The 19,368-nt window shown below is 40.1% G+C and overlaps 1 protein-coding gene across 2 annotated transcripts in view; it reads right to left on the bottom strand.

Moving 5' to 3' along the window:
- The window catches only part of prkacba (protein kinase, cAMP-dependent, catalytic, beta a), a 184,219-nt gene that overhangs the window by 15,142 nt on the left and 149,709 nt on the right, over nt 1-19,368 (bottom strand). For both annotated transcript variants that reach the window (XM_072574811.1, XM_072574810.1), the window contains exons 4-6: nt 13,330-13,428; nt 4,486-4,568; nt 1,379-1,505 (exon numbers count right to left, since the gene is read on the bottom strand). In XM_072574811.1, coding sequence (XP_072430912.1) covers nt 1,379-1,505; nt 4,486-4,568; nt 13,330-13,428 — 309 coding nt within the window. The remainder of the gene's footprint in view (nt 1-1,378; nt 1,506-4,485; nt 4,569-13,329; nt 13,429-19,368) is intronic.

Here is a 19,368-nt window from a genome sequence, read left to right as displayed (position 1 = left end):
TAGAAGCCAGAGACCTAAATTATATCTTTAATGTAAATAAGTTGGTAATATGAAGATCCAAAAATGGAAATGGAGTATCGTAATACAATATTAGAGGGCATAGATTTAAGGTAATTAGCAAAAGGTTTAGAGACGTGAGGCTAAACTTTTTTGCCCAGAGGGTGGTGGGAACCTGAAACTCACTGCCTATAAGAGTGGTTGACGCAGAAACCCTTGTAACTTTTTTGTAGTATTTAGATGTACACTTGCAATGTCAAAGCATACCCAGCTATGGGGCTAGTGCTGGAAAGTGGGATTAAAATGGTGGGTTGTTTTTGACTAGCGTGGACATGATAAGCCAAAAGGGCCTTTTTCTGTACTGTAGTTGACACTACAATACAAGTTCCAAGGATGATATGAGATCCTTTTTAGTGTTCTAACATTAAAATAATCTTCCTACTTAATTGGGCAAATTTATTTCTATGTTGTGAAGTGTACAATCTGGTCACCGGCTTGTAGAAATCATGTTTAAATCACTCAGTATTGCAGGGTCATTCCTGATCTCTGGAAGTGCCCCAGCCTCAGGAAAGTGTTCCAGTGCGGGCTGAAAGAAGAAATTCTTAGTGATGATGGTGGGAGAGTTATTGGAATATAATGGCTGATTGTAGGTGGAGAATGTGCAGGAAACGTTCTTGCGTGTTTCCTTTAAGTATGCCAATAAGACAACCAGAAACCACAGGTATCATTTCCTGATCATGTTGATCATTGAAATCAATGAAGAGGGCAACTGAAAAGAAAATTGCAAGATTTTGAGGGGTGGAGAAACAAATAGTGGATCTTCCATTGGGCAGAGAAAGATATAAATATACATGTTCGAATCTTAAGCCAGTACATATTGCTTGTCAAACATCGAAGGGTGACCAATGTCATATCTCACCTAGAAGCTTTCTAATTTAACACTTACATCTATATGGAAACAGTTGTCTATAACAATTTAGATATAATTTCACTCCCAACTCCAACACAGATGTATTCATCAACCGGTCACAGACCAATATCCCTGAAAAATTACTGATTTTTAAGTAAAGACCAAAGTTCAAATCCCAAGTCAGGGTCAGGATTCTTCTTTAGAGCCAGCAGATACTGCAGAGCTGTCACACATTCTCAAATTAATCAATTTAATAAACTGCATAAAGACAGGTTCAATAAAAAAAATTCTTCAGAGGCTGCTATAGTGCGATGGGGTGACACTAATTAAGTTAGCTTTAAAAAATAAATTGCAGACACAAAAATTCTTTCCCCATTAAGGCGTAAATGATTATCCAAGATAACGGAGATTCTTGGAATTTATTTGAAACTCAAAATTGGCAAAGATCATTCCTCAATACAAACACTATACCTGGATATACCCTTGTTGGTCAATTAAAAGGTTTTCAGGCTTCAGGTCTCTGTAGATGAGGTCTAGTGAATGGAGGTACTCAAAGGTCAGGACTATCTGAGCTGCATAAAACCGTGCATGAGGTTCACTATGAAGAAAAATCAATAAGCTTAAATTATACATTCAGTAATCAATTTAACAAAAACTAATAATACTATTAACAGGCTAATACCAAAATATACAACATATGAATACTAGATTACAAGTTACATAAAGATCAAAGCATTGCAATTAATCAGTTACTACGTTACAAATCTGACTAACCAAAGGAGTTGCAAATTTCACTGACCATGCATAAAACCTTTTAAAAGGTTTTTCAAGAAATTGTATATTAGTGAGACAAGAATGGGAATCTACACACTTTCACAACTTATATCCACCATTACAAAATTTACAAATTTTGCATGTTACAGTTCTTCAGCTTGGATGGAGGAGAATTATTCATACAAAGTGCCCCTTCAAGAAATGTCATTGTGCAGGGTCATACTTTAAAACCTTAAGTGCACACTAGGCAAATGTTGACAATTTACCCTGCTGAGTGTCATTTGAGAACACAGTTACAGAGTTGGGTTTGGACCCATCTTTACAAAGAGAAAGGCCAACTGAGGCTGTGGCATTTTTTCTTCTCGATCTCAGAAGTCTTAGCAAACGTTCAGTGAGGAGATATTTTTTTCTTGCACCTCATTCTTTTATGGATCAGGATATTGGTTGACAGACAGTAAATCTGGTTCAGTGTGTGACATTAATGATTCAGTGCAGACAGGATGCATTTGCTCTCAATCATTCTATTCTGGTCTTGTAAATAACAGACAGAGTACCTTCAAGGAATTCAATCGATGGTATTTACACCATGGATACCTTGGAAATACTACCAGCACTTATGGACTCAGTACTTATAAAAGGAATTATAGTGGATAAAAGCACACTAATTCACCCCATAATTTCCTAAGCTCTGTATAATCGAAACTCAACACAATCAAAGTAATTCATCACGATGTTAAGGAAAAGATTGCACTCTCCAAAAGGAGAAACTAACTTGTCAGAATTAAATTGACAAATAATTTGTTTTTGAGCTCAGTGTATTAAAACCAGAACTTGTATAAAAGAGTGTACGCCAATAGTTTATAGACAAACAAACTTCAAATGACAGGGTTTTGCTGAAAGAGATTGTTAAATCAGAGCCAGTAATCAAAACACACAAATTAAATTTCAGATTCAAATACCAAAAATGTATTCAATACAATTTGGGTTATCAGATCAAAACAAGACAAATTATTGATGATGCATTTCCCTTGGGATATGGAAGGCTGCAAACTTGTGTGGTTGTTGCTGATGACAAATGAAAAACAAGCTGACTAGAAAGAGAATGCTGCTATAGCACAAAAAGGATGGATTTGCCCTCGGTCATTACTATCCCAAATAACCTTTCACTACCTTGCTTACCAATAATCTTACCACCACAGACTTCAAAATATTCAAGGACTCTATTTCCATCGCCTTTTGAAGAGCAGTGTTCCAAAGACTTAACTCTCAAAAAAAAATGCCCATTTTGCATTTTACTTTGCGGAAACCTTATTTTGAAATAGAAGCCCACATCCAAGATTCGCTCACAAGAGGAAACAGCTTCTTCTAACCCACCCTGTCAAGACCCTTTGGGATCTTCTATTTTTCAATCACATTACCTGCTAATCTTTTAAACTCCAACATATGTTGTCTAACCTGTCAATCTTTTCCTGAGGAGATAATATTTATTAAAATGATTTGGATGAAAATTTAGGAGGTATGATTTGTAGGTCTGTGGATGACACAAAGATTGATGGTATGATGGACAGTGAAGGTGGTTACCTGGGAAAGCAACCAAGATCTTGATCAACTGGGGCCAATGGGCTGAGAATTAGCAGATGGAGTTTTAATTTAGATAAATACAAGTTTTGTATTTTAGTCAGGCAAACCAGGACAGAATGTACACACTGAATAGTAGGGCCCTGGGGAGTGTTATAGAACAAAGATCTGGGGGTATAGGTTCATAGCTCCTTGAAAATAGAATCACAGGTAGACAGGGTAGTGAAGACTTTCAGCATGCTTGCTTTCATTGGTCAGAGCATCAAGGGTATGGAAGTTGGGTCATCTTATTGCAGCTGTACAAGACGTTGGTGAGGCCACATTTAGAGTACTGCGTGCAGTCCGTCCTCCTATACAAAGGATATCAAACTAGAAAGAGTGCAGAAAAGAATTACTAGGATGCTACCTGGACTGGAAGGTTTGAGCTATATGGAAGATTGGATAGGCTGGGACTCTTTTTCCTGGAGCATAGGAGACTGACAGGTGGCCTTATAGAGATTTATAAAATCATGAGAGGCATAAATAAGGTAGATAGTCGACAGCATTTCTCCATGTTACAGGAGTGGGATGGGATAGGTATGAGGGATATTGACTAAACACAGATACATGGGACGAGTTTAAATTGTGAAAATTCGGTGGCATGGGCAAGTCAGGTCAAAGGGCCTGTTCCCATGCTGTAGACCTCCATGACTCTGACTATAACTAGCCCATTCCAGGTTAGTCTTGTAATCCTTCTCTGAAGTGCTTCCAATGCATTTACAACTTTTCTTAAATAAGGAGAGCAATACTGCACACACTATGCCTGATATAATCTTAATGTCTTTACAATAAATCAAATGTCTACTTATGTATTAAATTCTCCTTGCGATAAGTAATACTATTCTATTAGCTGACTTATTTAATTGCAGTACCTGCATACTAACCCTCTGTGATAAATACACTAGGGCAGCCAAGTCCCTGTGCATTTAAACTTCACAGTCTATCATTTAGATGACACACACCTTTTCCATTCATCCTGCCAAAATGGATAACTTCACATCTTGCCACATTATATTCCATTTGCTACATCTTTGATCACTCATGACCTGTATCCCTTTGCAGCATCTATTTCATTCTAACTTACTCTCCTACCTTTGGGATCATCAGGAAAGTAAGCAACCACACCTCATTGATAGCCACATCCAAGTCATTAAATAACCAAGTGGCCCAATAGATGCAAACCTTACCTGAACCTTCCAATTCTTCTAAGATGTGAAAACATTTCACCACCTGGCACATACTCCATCACCATATACAAGTTAGAGTTGTCCTGAAACACAGTGAAGGTATTTTATATACTAGTTAGTGTACATGAACAATCAGGTTAAAAACAATGACTGCAGATGCAGGAAACCAGATTCTGGATTAGTGGTGCTGGAAGAGCACAGCAGTTCAGCAGCATCCAAGTAGCTTCGAAATCGACGTTTCGGGCAAAAGCCCTTTATCATTCCTGATGAAGGGCTTTTGCCCGAAACGTCGATTTCGAAGCTACTTGGATGCTGCCTGAACTGCTGTGCTCTTCCAGCACCACTAATCCAGTACATGGACAATCATACAATCAGTCAGTCACACCCATTAAGCTCACAGTATGTTACCTTAGCTATACAGTAAACCAACTCCCACAATGAATTATTGTAAAAAGGTTGACACTTTGTAGAAAAAAAATTATCCTTCCATACTTTTGTATTGTTCAGATTTCTTAAAAGGTTAAGCAAAGCAATTAGGTAAGATTAAAGTCGGAACTCTTTCAAGCAAGGTGATCTTATGAATAATTTAACAGAAATGATCAGTGCCAACTTCAAGAGGGTGAAACAGAATAGTACTGGTGGTTGGATTAGTTTTAGCAGTAAGCAGACCTTAAACACAATCAATTAGCAACCAGAAAGTGTCAACACACTTGAGTAACAGTTATCAAGTAGTTCAAAGTGAAACCAAAGCTCAAAAATAATTACATTTTATGGAATACTTCAGAAGTATTAATTGGACAGTTATTCTTCTAGAAAATATTTAAATAGAGGAAGAAATTGCAGAAAATAAAACATTTAAAACATTCTAAGGCTCATGGAGCAATGGGCACTACAAACAGTAACAAGGTTTTTGAAGAAAATATACTGTTAGATTCTTAGACTGATATGCCATAAAAAATATTTGGATAAAACAAGACAAACAGGCTTCATTAAAGACCAGCAAGATAAGCAACAAAAAAACTGAAAGTACAATCTCAGCAGGTCTGGCAGCGTCTGTGGAGACAAAACTTAACAATAGACAATAGATGCAGGAGTAGGCCATTCAGCCCTTCGAGCCTGCACCGCCATTCAATATGATCATGGCTGATCATTCCCAATCAGTATCCTGTTCCAGCCTTATCTCCATAACCCTTGACTCCACTATCTTTAAGAGCTCTATCCAATTCTTTCTTAAATGAATCCAGAGACTGGGCCTCCACTGCCCTCTGGGGCAGAGCATTCCACACAGCCACCACTCTCTGGGTGAAGTTGTTTCTCCTCATCTCTGTCCTAAATGGTCTACCCCGTATTTTTAAGTTGTGTCCTCTGGTTTGGCACTCCCCATCAGCGGAAATATGTTTCCTCCTGCCAGAGTGTCCAATCCTTTCATAATCTTATATGTCTCAATCAGATCCCCTCTCAGTCTTCTAAACTCAAGGGTATACAAGCCCAGTCGCTTCAGTCTTTCCGTGTAAGGCAATCCTGCCATTCCAGGAATTGACCTTCGTGAACCTACGCTGCACTCCCTCAATAGCCAGAATGTCTTTCCTCAAATTTGGAGACCAGAACTGTACACAGTACTCCAGGTGTGGTCTCACCAGGGCCCTGTACAGCTGCAGAAGCACCTCTTTGCTTCTATACTCAATTCCTCTTGTTATGAAGGCCAGCATGCTATTAGCCTTCTTCACGACCTGCTGTACCTGCATGCTTGCCTTCATTGACTGGTGGACAAGAACACCCAGATCTCTCTGAACAGCCCCTTTACCTAATTTAACGAAACAATAACTGTTCTTCTCTGCACAGACGTGGCCAGACCTGTTGAGTTTCTCCAGCACTTTGTCTCCGTTTCAGATTTCCAGCATCTACAGTTGTTTGTTTTTATTACAGCAAGATGAGCAAGCAGCTTTGGCAACAATTTAGGAGGGGGTATGCAAGTTCAAACAAAAGATGCCGATATTTAAAACAAAACTACCATTGGACTGTGAATTACAGATCAAATGGGCTAAAACCAATCCTGGGGAAAATGTTTGTGCACTGCAAAGAATGCTAACATTGATGAACTAGTAAGACACAGCCTATTTGGTTCTCTTCACTACTCTCACTATTCACACAGTGCATGGAGGAGCTTTTGGTCAAGTTGTGAAAATTGTTGACACCAAACTTGCATAAGGACAAAGGAAATGGGAGCAGGAGTAGGCCATCTGACCCCTCGAGACTGCTCTGACATTCAATAAAATCATGGCTGATCTTTTCATGGACTCAGCTCCACTTACCCTCCCACTCACTATAACCCAAATTCCTTCAGTGTTCCAAAAATTCTATCTTTATTTTGAAAACTAGACATCAATTGCTCCACTGGGCAGGACTTGTGCTCAAATGACTATTTTTTAAAACCGATTTCAAATCAGTCAAAAGAATCAGGATCAAGCTGGGGCGGGGGATGGGTGTGTGGAGACAGAGTCTGATGGTGGATAAATTTAATCTGCATTCACAAATGTTGCGCATAATAAAACAGGACATAGACCATCTACACATGATTACAGAATTTACATCAGAGAAACAGCCAGTTAATCCATGTGGTCAATGCTGGATGAACAGATGTCAGTTTTCTACTGTGCAAAAACAAGAGATTTCAGTTTATTAACCAAAACAGTCAGTCAATTCAAAACTGCAATAAATAAAGTTGTTCACGTACTGGAATGATCTCAAGCATGCTTGAAGTGATCCAGAGAAAAACAGATGTTTGAATGCAATCTAACTCGCAAACACTGACTAATTTGGCCATATAAGGGGAAAATCCTGAATGATACTGGTGGTGTACACAGGACTCTGCAGCTAAACAAGGCCTCCCTCTCAACTCAGTATTAAATCCCTCCTTCCACTGTTATGCTGTATATATTCCTATATGGTGCACTGCAGCAACTCAGCAGTCCAAAAGCACATTCCCACTGCAAGGATTCCAGGATTGAGAAGCGTAATAAGAACAGAACATCATAACCTGCAAATTTGGTTCTCAGAGTTAATATCTGGGAATTCTCATCTATACTTTGCAACACAACACCAGCACAGAAACTAAAGGAGATCTGAAGAACAGTCACATTGGAATCAAAACATTAACTCGGTTTCTCTCGCTACAGATACTGCCAGGCCTAATTTTCTTCAGCACTTTGTTTTTGTAATACTAGGAGAACTGCGGCTGTACAAGGAAGGCCTACTACTCAGACCAACTAGAAACAGGCAATAAATTTGGCCTAGAAAGTTTAAAAGAGTCCAAAGTTACTTGGCATAATTTTCTTTAGAAAAGAAATATATCTTGGAAATCTAAATTCCATTATGGTAAATCAACAAATCAAGCAGAAGACTAACGTACAATTAGCAATACAAGGGTAGATGGAAAGTAGAGCACCGAATATATTCAAGGTTAAGAGAATCAGACAGACCTTACATCTGCAAGGAAATCAAGGGTTACGTGGGACGTGGCAAATGGAGGAAGGAGTTGAAAGCACCATCAGATTAGTCACGATCTTAGTGAATGGCAGCATAAATTGAAAGAGGCCGAATCACCTACTAATCATAATCTGAAGTAGTTTCATACCCCTCAAATGCCATGTTCATTTTGGTCACCAAGATACAATGGAAATAAGATAGAACTGGATTGCCAAGCATATCCCTTCCACTCATCTCCCTCACTATCACCAAAACACAGGCCAAACAATGAGTATATGAAAATGACTGCCAGCCAAAACTACATCAATACCATAAAAAGGGCTTGGCTGAGATATTCATCGGAGGATTAAATCTGCAGCTGACATGAACTATATATGGTCTCTAGTAGGAGGGATTGATTTACTTTTGCTCATTTCTAATTCTGTGCAATATATTCATACTATACAGTATGTCATACTTCTAAACCAGGCACTAGTCAGACCACACCTGGAATATTGCGAACCATTTCAGACTCCTTATCAAAGGAAAGGTATATTGACATTGAAGGCAGCCTAGAGGTGGTTGGCTAGGTTGATCCTGTGTATGGGGAGTTTGAGTAGGTTAGGCCTGTACTCATTGGAGTTGAGCAGAATGAGAGATGACCTTATTGAAACATTCAGGATTCTTAGTAGGCTTGACAATCAGTAAGGGAATCAAGGTTTACAGGCAAAAAAAAAGCAGGAAAGGGAGTAGAAAATTATCAGTTCAGTCATGATCTCATTGAATGGCTGGGCAGACTCAAATGGTGCAAATGGCCTATTTTGTTCTCCTACGTCCAATGACACTTGATGCAACTGCAATTAATTTGAGGCCGCAAAAAAAAAATTTTGCTTCTGTAGTACTACCTTTTTGTGACCACAAGGCTCTACTGTTTGAGTAACAATTTAAAATATTTTGGCAAGTGCATGGGATCCAGTTCTGCCAATCAATTAGATCATAGTTGATTGGTACGGAAATGCTATTTACTTCTACTTGTTCCATGTCCCCTGATAAACTTACCACAGAGAAACGATGGAACGTCTCAATTAGATTACCCCTCAGCTTTTCAAACATAAGGGAATGCAAGTGACTCAGTGGTTAGCACTGCTGCCTTACAGCGCAAGGGTCCTGGGTTAGATTCCGGCCTTGGACGACTGCCTGTGTGGAGTTTACACATTCTCCTAGTGTCTGGATGGGTTTCCTCAGTGCTCCGGTTTCCTCCCACAATCACAAAGATGTGCAGGTTAGGTGAATTGGCCATGCTAAATTGCCCATAGTGTTCAGGGATGTGTAGATTAGATGCATTAGTCAGGGGTAAATGTAGAATAGTAGGGTGAGGGAATATGTTTGGGTGGGTTACTTTTTGGAGGGTCAGTGTTGACGTGTTGGGTCTAATGGCCTGTTTTCACACTATAGGGACTCTATGATACTTTGGTAATGCTCAAAAGCTCTGTCATTCTGTATTTGTACCATCGACAAGGTCAATATCTCTGTCCAAGTGCCCAAAATGCAATTGTTACTTTCTGGTTTCACAAATCAGACCCAGGTTCAAGCAGAAAACCATGAACATTGCATCTACTTCTATTAGTACAGCTCTGCAGCCATCTAACATACGAAATATTGAAGTACAGTCAAATTATTTTCTCTCAGACCTGCATGTCATTTCAACTCTATCCAGTGTTACGTCTGATGTAACAGCAGCCAAGCTCTCAATGTGTTGTCAGGTTAGAATTCAAAGACTAGCTTCATAGCCTATAATGCAACTGACAAACTCAACTTTTAACTCCAGAAACATCCACGTTGTAGGGACCTTAATAGAAACCAGTCTCTGTACTCAGTGTGCTTTCAGGGAGTGGTGAGGGTATAATTTTTTTTTGACTGTGAATGGTCATTTAATAAAATTAAGATAGGTGCGTGCTGGGGTTGAAGAGAATACCAGAAGCTGCAGTAAACAAGGAAAAAGAAACCCAAGTTCTCTCAACACAACATCAGAAACTCTGACAGGTCAAATCAACTGGTTTTAGCTGTCTCCAAGCAGACTGCCACACATGCAATGCATTAAAAATGCAAGCGTCACAAGGCACACCATATGTTGACCAAATTATGGCAACAGAAAATCACTATGAGCTTCACTCCAGGCAGTCCCCAGGTTGCGAAAAGATTGCTCTCAACTCTGTTCGCAAGTCAGTTGGCACTCAAGTCAGAACTTGATGTAGAACAATATAAAATAGCCATTTCTAAGTATAGGAAACGTTCAGATGTGGAATCTTTAAAATTACACCACGTTTGGGATCAAATTTGTAAGTATAAGCGGTCATAAAGGACTTTGCTTTTTTTTTTAAAAACAGCACAATGGGAGATGTTCCCACCCCTACAGTTTGCAAAATTTGTAGCTGGAAGCTGTTTTTGTGGCATGCTGTGTAGAAATCGAGAATTAACAGGCTGATTTCAATCAACATGAACAAACTAAGACTTGGGACCAGCCAGCATCTAACTATTGGTTGAAAACAGCCAGGAGAACATGGAATTCAGATGCTGCTGGGATAGATTAGCCTTTATTATCACATGTACTCAATAAGTATAATGAAAAGTTTATACGGTGCCAATTACAGCAGTGAATTAGATACGCAAGTACCTTGGCACAGCTTCTTCTGTGACAAGAATGGTTTCCGAAATAACATGTCCAGCATTACAGTAGAAAGTTCAATATAGCAGGCCACGCTGGCGCTTAGATTCCCTGCCTCCACACTGTGCCGGTGATATGCCATGTCGGGAGGCCGCCATGCTGGGAGGCCCCTACAGGAGGAGGTTGTTGCGATTGGAGGTGGGGGGCGGGGGGGGGGTGGGGGGGGTGTGTGGGAGAAAGGAGGTTGCCGCCTGCTGGAGGCTGCTGAAGCCCGACAGTCAAAAGGGAAGAAAAGAAGAAGACGACAAAAAGAAACAGTTGGAGGAAGAAAATGACAAAGAAGGGAAAGAAGAGGAGCAGGCGGAAAGGACGGGCTTCGGCTGGAGTGTCCTACTCCACTGCGTTTGTGGCTTGCAACATCTTTAATTACCTTGTAGTTTCCAGAATCTGCATATCCTTCATAAAGCATGGTGAATATTGGCATTTTACCACAGAACCACGAATGGTGGTTGCCAATGGAACCTGTTACCTAAGAAAAGATGGATCTCTGCCTGAAAGGTCTTCTTAATACTTGTCTGCAACCCTTTCATTTTCTGGACAGCTACATTTTTCAATGATGGGCACCACAATAAAATGTTACTGATTAGAAAGGCACAATTACATTTAGTGTCATCTCTAAGACTGAGACAAATTGCAGTGTCGGCCCATGTTATCAACCTGCTACACTAGATGAATTTGGATTCTGTGGAACAATGCAAATCAAACAAATTACATACGTATTACTGAAGAGATAAGTTATGTAATGAAATTAATTGTAGTGAAAGCCTTGAGAAACTGCACTAATTCTTAAGGTCAGTTAGGAATGGCAACAAATGCAAGCTTTGCCTGCGATGCTCACACCTCATGAACAATTAAAAAACGAGCGTTAGCATACTCATTGTACAAGTTAAAAATCACAACACCAGGTTATAGCCCAACAGGTTTATTTGGAAGCACGAGCTTTTGGAGCACTGCTCCTCCATCAGGTCTCACAACTGGTGTCATTAAAGTTCACTTGAGAATGTAACTCTAAAAAAGTTTTGCGATTTAAATGTGAAAGAACTGAAACCAACATGTTCATTTTAAAAGATGAAAGACTTAAATAATCCAAGTCTTTTTCAATATATAATTTCAGTTACATCACACTGTAAACTGTTGCTAAAATTCTGCGTCTTACAATCTTAACAGTCCCCCCCCCCCCCCCACACCCACACATATCCTCACATACGGATGAGGAAGGATAACACTTCGAATGGGACAACACATCCATCCTAGGACAAGCCAAACAAAGTCACGCACGAGAATTCCTAGAAGCATGGCATTCCAACAGGAACTCTATCAATAAACACATTGAATTAGACCCCACCTACCACCCCCACCCCCTGAGAAAACCAAAAATATAAATAGAAAGCAGGAATTTTCAGTATTGCTTCACCTGAGGCCCACTGAAGATATTACCTAGTAGGGAACGAAACATCTGGAAATGAACCTTCCAGCTCAGCAAGCAAACCTACATCCAAAACCTCAAAATGAGCTACAAATCTTCTCAAAACTCGCTAATCATACTCTATGTACAGAGGGGAAAAGGAAAGTGGTCTTTTTGTAGGTGGGCCTTTCTTCACGCATTGCACTGTAATAAGAAGGGTCATAATCCAATGTAATTAAAGCACTGTCACAGGGCAGTGTTGCTTTTCTCCTGCAAAGAAACTTACTTGCCAATGCTGATATGAAAGACCATGCGGACAATGCCCAAAATAATAAAAGCCAAAGTCATTATAAACACATCCACCTGCACAAAACACAAGTTGTGCCATTAAAATCTAACTGGGCAAGTAACATCATGTCTTCTGTAAAGTGAACAATGCCTTTTAAAGCTATGGAAATTAGCATGCTTTCAGTTTGTGATTAGGTGATAATTTGTGGAATGTGTCAAACACCAATTTATGTTGAATACAACAGCTTTATTTCAGCATCAACGATATCTTATGCTATTATCAAAACACTACTTGCAAACAGAAAGGAATGGAGTTGTGCACAAGGGGATTAATATGCAGCTTTTGTTAATAGCCCATAAGCAACTGATTAAAGTGTAATGAAGGGATTAGTTAATATTTATAAGTAAAACGATTATTGAAATATAATTCACAGATTTAACAATAGAGGGGAGGCAACAAATGTCTAAACTGTTAAAGCCTAATGAAGCATCAATAGCAGAAGTCATTTGTTAATAGATTACAAATAGCCACACGAGAACCTCCATAATTAAATCAATATATTACAGATTTCCAAACACATCAGGAATGCATCAAAATTGCAATAACGAAAAAACATGAACAATCCATGACTTGCCAAATCTCACGACCTTCCACTGAACAGAAGTTGAAATCAGGTTTTATAAAATTGAACACAAGTTTGTAACTCTACAGCAGCATCTATATAGAGTTCCTTTAGTTTACCATCAAACAACAAGTGGGAAAATTCAGTTTTTATAGCAGAGTTTCAAAGAACGATCTTTTCCAAACCTCTTCCAGTGCATTACAGGCTTCACAATTCTCTCAGCTGAGCAAAATAGCTAATAAGTTTAAAAGGTTTTAAAATAAACATTTCAACCTGAATGAAAACAATGAAAATAGATGTACAACATTGTTCATCTGATGTCTGAAATGAATATTTACCTTGAAGGAATACTCCAATTTCACAAGAAATGGGAAGTTCACAGCCTGCAATATTCTTTTCTCATTGAGTGTGTGTTCTATTTGCTTCAGTTTGACAACCTAAAGAAAAATAATATTACTGAACATTTCTGAAGGGATCACCATGCAAGTTTAAGCAAGTTTAATTCATAGGAGGATATAGTTAAGGCTCAACCATTTAAACATGAAATGACGTTCTGGTTAACCGATGAATCTGTATTCAATGATCATACTCAAAAGAATTCTGCTCAAAATTTGATATCCGGCCTTCTATAGGGGTGGAGAAGGGAAATGAGTCTTGTCTGTGGGTTTCAATTTGAGTCAAATTAACATGCAGAGATAGGCAAAATATTGCAAAATTTGTTCACACCAGTTTTTTTTCTTTCCTCTACTGCTCTTTGGGGCACAGGGTAAGGTGTAATATTGTTGAAAACAAGACTCATCACACTGTCTCCTATTCTAGCTCGCTCTTTCACAGGATCTGAAAACTGTGAAACTCCTTACCTTTCAGTGTTCCCTTCCTCCTATAATCTACAGGCTTTTTAAAACGTGATCCTGGTATCACCTAATCACTGCGTGGCAAGTTAGCTCATCTTCTCTACTACTCTTTTCAACTTTTGGTCCTGCATAGTGTCCTGCACTATGAGCCCTGGCCTCTCACATTTCACCTAAGTTCTCAATAAAAAAAAGACAAGAAATAAATAAGAACATTAAGTAGACAAACATTAACTCTGAAGATTCACTATTAAAGTTTGTTTCATAAAAGCCCCATACAAGTCATTCTCAAAAGTGACTGGAGTAGTAGACAGTCTCATTGTTTGCAGTTTTTCGGGGCGATAAATATTAGACAGCCACATTTCAAAAATCCTTACTGGAAAATGCATGTATAATAAAACAAAGAGAAAGTGCATATGTCAAAATAGGGTTGACCTTGACTATAGCAAGGCCCACACATTGAATCGGTATGTGAAAATGGCAGCTGAAAAATGTGTTGCTGGAAAAGCGCAGCAGGTCAGGCAGCATCCAAGGAGCAGGGGAATCAACGTTTCGGGCATAAGTACCTGAAGAAGGGCTTATGCCTGAAACGTCGATTCTCCTGCTCCTTGGATGCTGCCTGACCTGCTGCGCTTTTCCAGCAACACATTTTTCAGCTCTGATCTCCAGCATTTGCAGTCCTCACTTGCTCCTATGTGAAATTGGCAATCTGGGATGAGTATGAAAGGGTTCACATTGATCAGAACACCATCCCATCATGTATTAGAACCATTTGGAGATTGGAGGAAAGCCAAAACTAAATTTATATCCTATATTTAATATGCCTAGTCCCTTGGAAAGGTTATACAAGCAATGTAGAGTTTTAAATTGAGCCACAATTAATAGAGCAGTTAGTAGTCGGTTTGTTCTACAGCAGACCACAAAGTGTCTACTTTTAATTCATTTTCCTTCCTGTGTCCTTAGAATGTGTTTAGCATACTAATCATGCCACTGATAACAGGAGGGAGCAGGGACATTAGTGAGATTGCTGTTCACTTTGCATAGATACATTGTTTCAATTTAATCCCACTAGTATTAGCAAGCTAGTTTATAAGAAAACTAATATTGCTCTTGATTGGCATCGAGCACATTAGTGTTCAGTTGTGTGGCGCAAATGCTTAGCTCAGTGTGAAGTGAATGTTTAGCACATGGCTTTCACTGCTTTTTACACTCAGTCCCCACTCCACCAACTGCATCCTTGTGGTTAGCACATTGGTGAAAATAATTACATTTATGGCACTGTGTTTTAATGCACAAATGAAATCAGTGTTTTTTTTGTCTTAATTTATCACCTCAAATTGCTCTGGTCAAAGTGGTAGGTTTATGCTCGGCAGGATGTCAAACTATGGATACAGGCCTGAAAATAACTTTTTCCAAACAACCCAAGTTTGCAAGGACAGAAATGTAGCACAGACAGGCTCAATGTTCTTCAGTAGGAAAATGGCCACCATCCACCATTACACTGCATTGAATAACTATGTCATTTCATATAATAATCTTTAAACCCACCACAAAAGGAACAAACATCATTCATTTGAATTGTAATAGGAGATTTAGTCAAGATCCTGCAGCCATTGTGTTTGTTTGCAACAAAATGGAATAAAAATCCTCTGTACCTACAGAGCACGCAAAGGTAGATATGATGGTCTGAAATTCAAACATGTACATTAGCAAGAAGAATAGGCCATTCAGCTCATTCAGCCTGCTCTACTTTCTTTTTTATTTAAGTATTCCTGCAACCAGAATATTGCAAAATCTTGAATTAAATATGTTCAACTTGATCTTGGAAAAGAATTCTAACCTGTGCTCACTTTGGTTTATGATACTCACAACCTGTTTCATTCTAAGTCACTGATCTGAATCACATCAAAATATGTTGTTGTGGTTCTGTTTGCCAAGCTGAGAATTTGTGTTGCAGACGTTTCGTCCCCTGTCTAGGAGACATCCTCAGTGCTTGGGAGCCTCCTGTGAAGCGCTTCTGTGATGTTTCCTCTGGCATTTATAGTGATTTGTACCTGCTGCTTCCGGTTGTCAGTTTCAGCTGTCCGCATGGAGAATTCAGTGCAAAGGTATACAGGAAAGCCACACACACAGAGCAAGTCCTGACACACACACAGAGCAAGTCCTGAACTACGATAGCAACCACTCAAACACACACAAAAGAAGTTGCATCAAGAGACTGTTCAAAAGGGCCACAACACACTCCAGTACACCAGAACTGCAAATAGAGGAAGAAGAACACCTATACAATGTATTCGCCAAAACCGATACCCGCGCAACTTCATCGACAGATGTCTAAGGGAAAGACAACCGAACGAGGACATGCCACAACCCAAAGGGCTAACCACACTACCATACATCAAAAACATTTCTGAACTGACAGCCAGACTACTGCGATCACTAGGACTCATAACAGCACACAAACCAACAGCCACTCTCAGACAACTCACCAGGACAAAGGACCCGATAGCCAGCATGAACAAAACCAATGTAGTGTTCAAAATCCCAGGCAAGGACTGCACAAAACACTACATAGGACAAACAGGAAGACAGCTAACGATCCGCATCCATGAACACCAACTAGCCACGAAATGACACGACCAGCTATCCTTAGTAGCTACACACGCAGATGACAAGCAACATGAATGCGACTGGGACAAAACTACTATTATAGGACAAGCCAAACAGAGAACAGTCAGGGAATTCCTAGAGGCATGGCACTCATCCACAGATTCATTCAATAAGCACATCGACCTGGACCCAATATACCGACCACTGCAGCAGACAGCTGGAACTGACGACCGGAAGCGGCAGGTACAAACCATTACAAATGCCGGAGGAAACATCACAGAAGCGCTTCACAGGAGGCTCCCAAGCACTGAGGATGTCACCTTGACAGGGGACGAAACGTCTGCAACACAAATTCCCAGCTCGGCGAACAGAACCACAACAACGAGCACCCGAGCTACAAATCTTCCCCCAAACTTTGAATGTCAAAATATGCAATAAAATATTTACCAGTGTCATTAAAAAAGGTAAAAGAAAACTCTTAAGACTGTCAGTGATCAGGCAATTACCTGAACCTTTTCTAAAAAAAACCTGCTCTGAATATGGCTAGTTTCTACACGACATTTTTGTTTTCAATTTCTTCAGAAAGCTTTAACCATACAACAGCATGCTTCAGAATTATACATTTGTCTTTCATCTGCAAAATACTAAATATTTCAAACACATTAAACTCAAAAATCAAGAGCATTCAACATTGCAAACTACATCAGATTTTAACTATTTTCCCCTGATAAATGAAGTATAGTGAAGATGGTTTTATCCAGGGAACTTCCCCATTACAGCTATTCTGAAGGAGGGTTATTGGCCTTGAAAAATCCTGTTGCATTTCTTTAGCACTTTGTTTTTGTTTGTTTCAGATCTCCAACAGCTGTAGTTCTTCACTTTACACCCTTTTTCAGGTTGCCTCACTCAATGAAACTCCACTTTAATATTGTGAATATAGCTAGGCCAGTCTGCATTCTTAGCAAGAGGACTGCCATTTGGTATGTTACGATTTAAAGGAGTTGAGTAAAGCACTTGAGATAAGAAATCAAAAGATGTGGGAGGAGGGAAGCATGGGGAGGAGCCATATAATAATAGAGGAGGAGGGGAGTCAGAAGGCTGAATGGCCTACTCCTGGTTCTATTTTGTGGAGGTGCTGATGTTGGGCTGGGGTGGACAAAGTCAGAAGTCATGAACACCAGGTTATAGTCCAACAGGTTTGTTTGAAATCACAAGCTTTCAGAGCGTTGACTCTTCGTCAGGTGAAACTTCAGCATGCTGAAAGCTTATAGAGACATAGAGATATACAGCATGGAAACAGACCCTTCGGTCCATCCCCGTCCATGCCGACCAGATATCCCAACCCAATCTAGTCCCACCTGCCAGCACCCAGCCCATATCCCTCCAAACCCTTCTTATTCATATACCCATCCAAATGCCTCTTAAATGTTGCAATTGTACCAGCCTCCACCACATCCTCTGGCAGCTCATTCCATACACTTACCACTATCTGCGTGAAAAGGTTGCCCCTTAGGTCTCTTTTGTATCTTTCCCCTCTCACCCTAAACCTATGCCCTCTAGTTCTGCACACCCCGACCCCAGGGAAAAGACTTTGTCTATTTATCCTATCCATGTCCCTCAATTTTGTAAAACTCTATAAGGTCACCCCTCAGCCTCCGACGCTCCAGGGAAAACAGTCCCAGCCTGTTCAGCCTCTCCCTGTAGCTCAGATCCTCCAACCCTGGCAACATCCTTGTAAATCTTTTCTGAACCCTTTCAAGTTTCACAACATCTTTCCGATAGGAAGGAGACCAGAATTGCATGCAATATTCCAACAGTGGCCTAACCAATGTCCTCTACAGAAGCAACATGACCTCCCAACTCCTGTACTCAATACTCTGACCAATAAAGGAAAACATACCAAACACTTCCTTCACTATCCTATCTACCTGTGACTCCACTTTCAAGGAGCTATGAACCTGCACTCCAAGGTCTTTGTTCAGCAGCACTCCCTAGGACCTTACCATTAAGTGTATAAGTCCTGGTAAGATTTGCTCTCCCAAAATGCAGCACCTCACATTTATCTGAATTAAACTCCATCTGCCACTTCTCAGCCCATTGGCCCATCTGGTCCAAATCCTATTGCAATCTGAGGTAACCCTCTTCGCTGTCCACGACACCTCCAATTTTGGTGTCATCTGCAATCTTACTAACTATACCTCTTATGCTCGCATCCAAATCATTTATGTAAATGACAAAAAGTAGAGGGCCCAGCACCGATCCTTGTGGCACTCCACTGGTCACAGGCCTCCAGTCTGAAAAACAACTCACCACCACCACCTTTGAGCCAGTTCTGTATCCAAATGGCTAGTTCTCCTTGTATTCCAAGAGATCTAACCTTGCTATTCAGTCTCCCATGGGGAACCCTGACTGAAGTCCAAATAGATCGCATCTACTGCTCTGCCCTCAATCTTCTTTGTTACTTCTTCAAAAAACTTAATCAAGTTTGTAAGATATGATTTCCCACGCACAAAGCCATGTTGACTATCCCGAATCAGTCCTTGCCTTTCCAAACACATGTACATCCTGTCCCTCAGGATTCCCTCCAACAACTTGCCCACCACCGAGGTCAGGCTCACTGGTCTATAGTTCCCTGGCTTGTCTCTACCGCCCTTAAAGTGGCACCACGTTTGCCAACCTCCAGTCTTCCGGCATCTCATCTGTGACTATTGATGACACAAATCTCTCAGCAAGAGGCCCAGCAATCACTTCTCTAACTTCCCAGAGTTCTAGGGTACACCTGATCGGGTCCTATAAACCTGTTGGACTATAACCTGGTGTCATCGGACTCTACTTCCTACGTTTTGCGCCTGCAATGTCAATGTAGCATTGAGTGACTAGATTGATGCAATGTTTGCAGCCAACAGGAAAACAGCA

This window comes from Chiloscyllium punctatum, chromosome 7 (genome assembly GCF_047496795.1).
Source record: "Chiloscyllium punctatum isolate Juve2018m chromosome 7, sChiPun1.3, whole genome shotgun sequence".
NCBI classification, from domain to species: domain Eukaryota; kingdom Metazoa; phylum Chordata; class Chondrichthyes; order Orectolobiformes; family Hemiscylliidae; genus Chiloscyllium; species Chiloscyllium punctatum.
The sequence above is the reverse complement of the archived record's forward strand: the minus strand, read 5'-3'. Positions and strand labels throughout refer to the sequence as shown.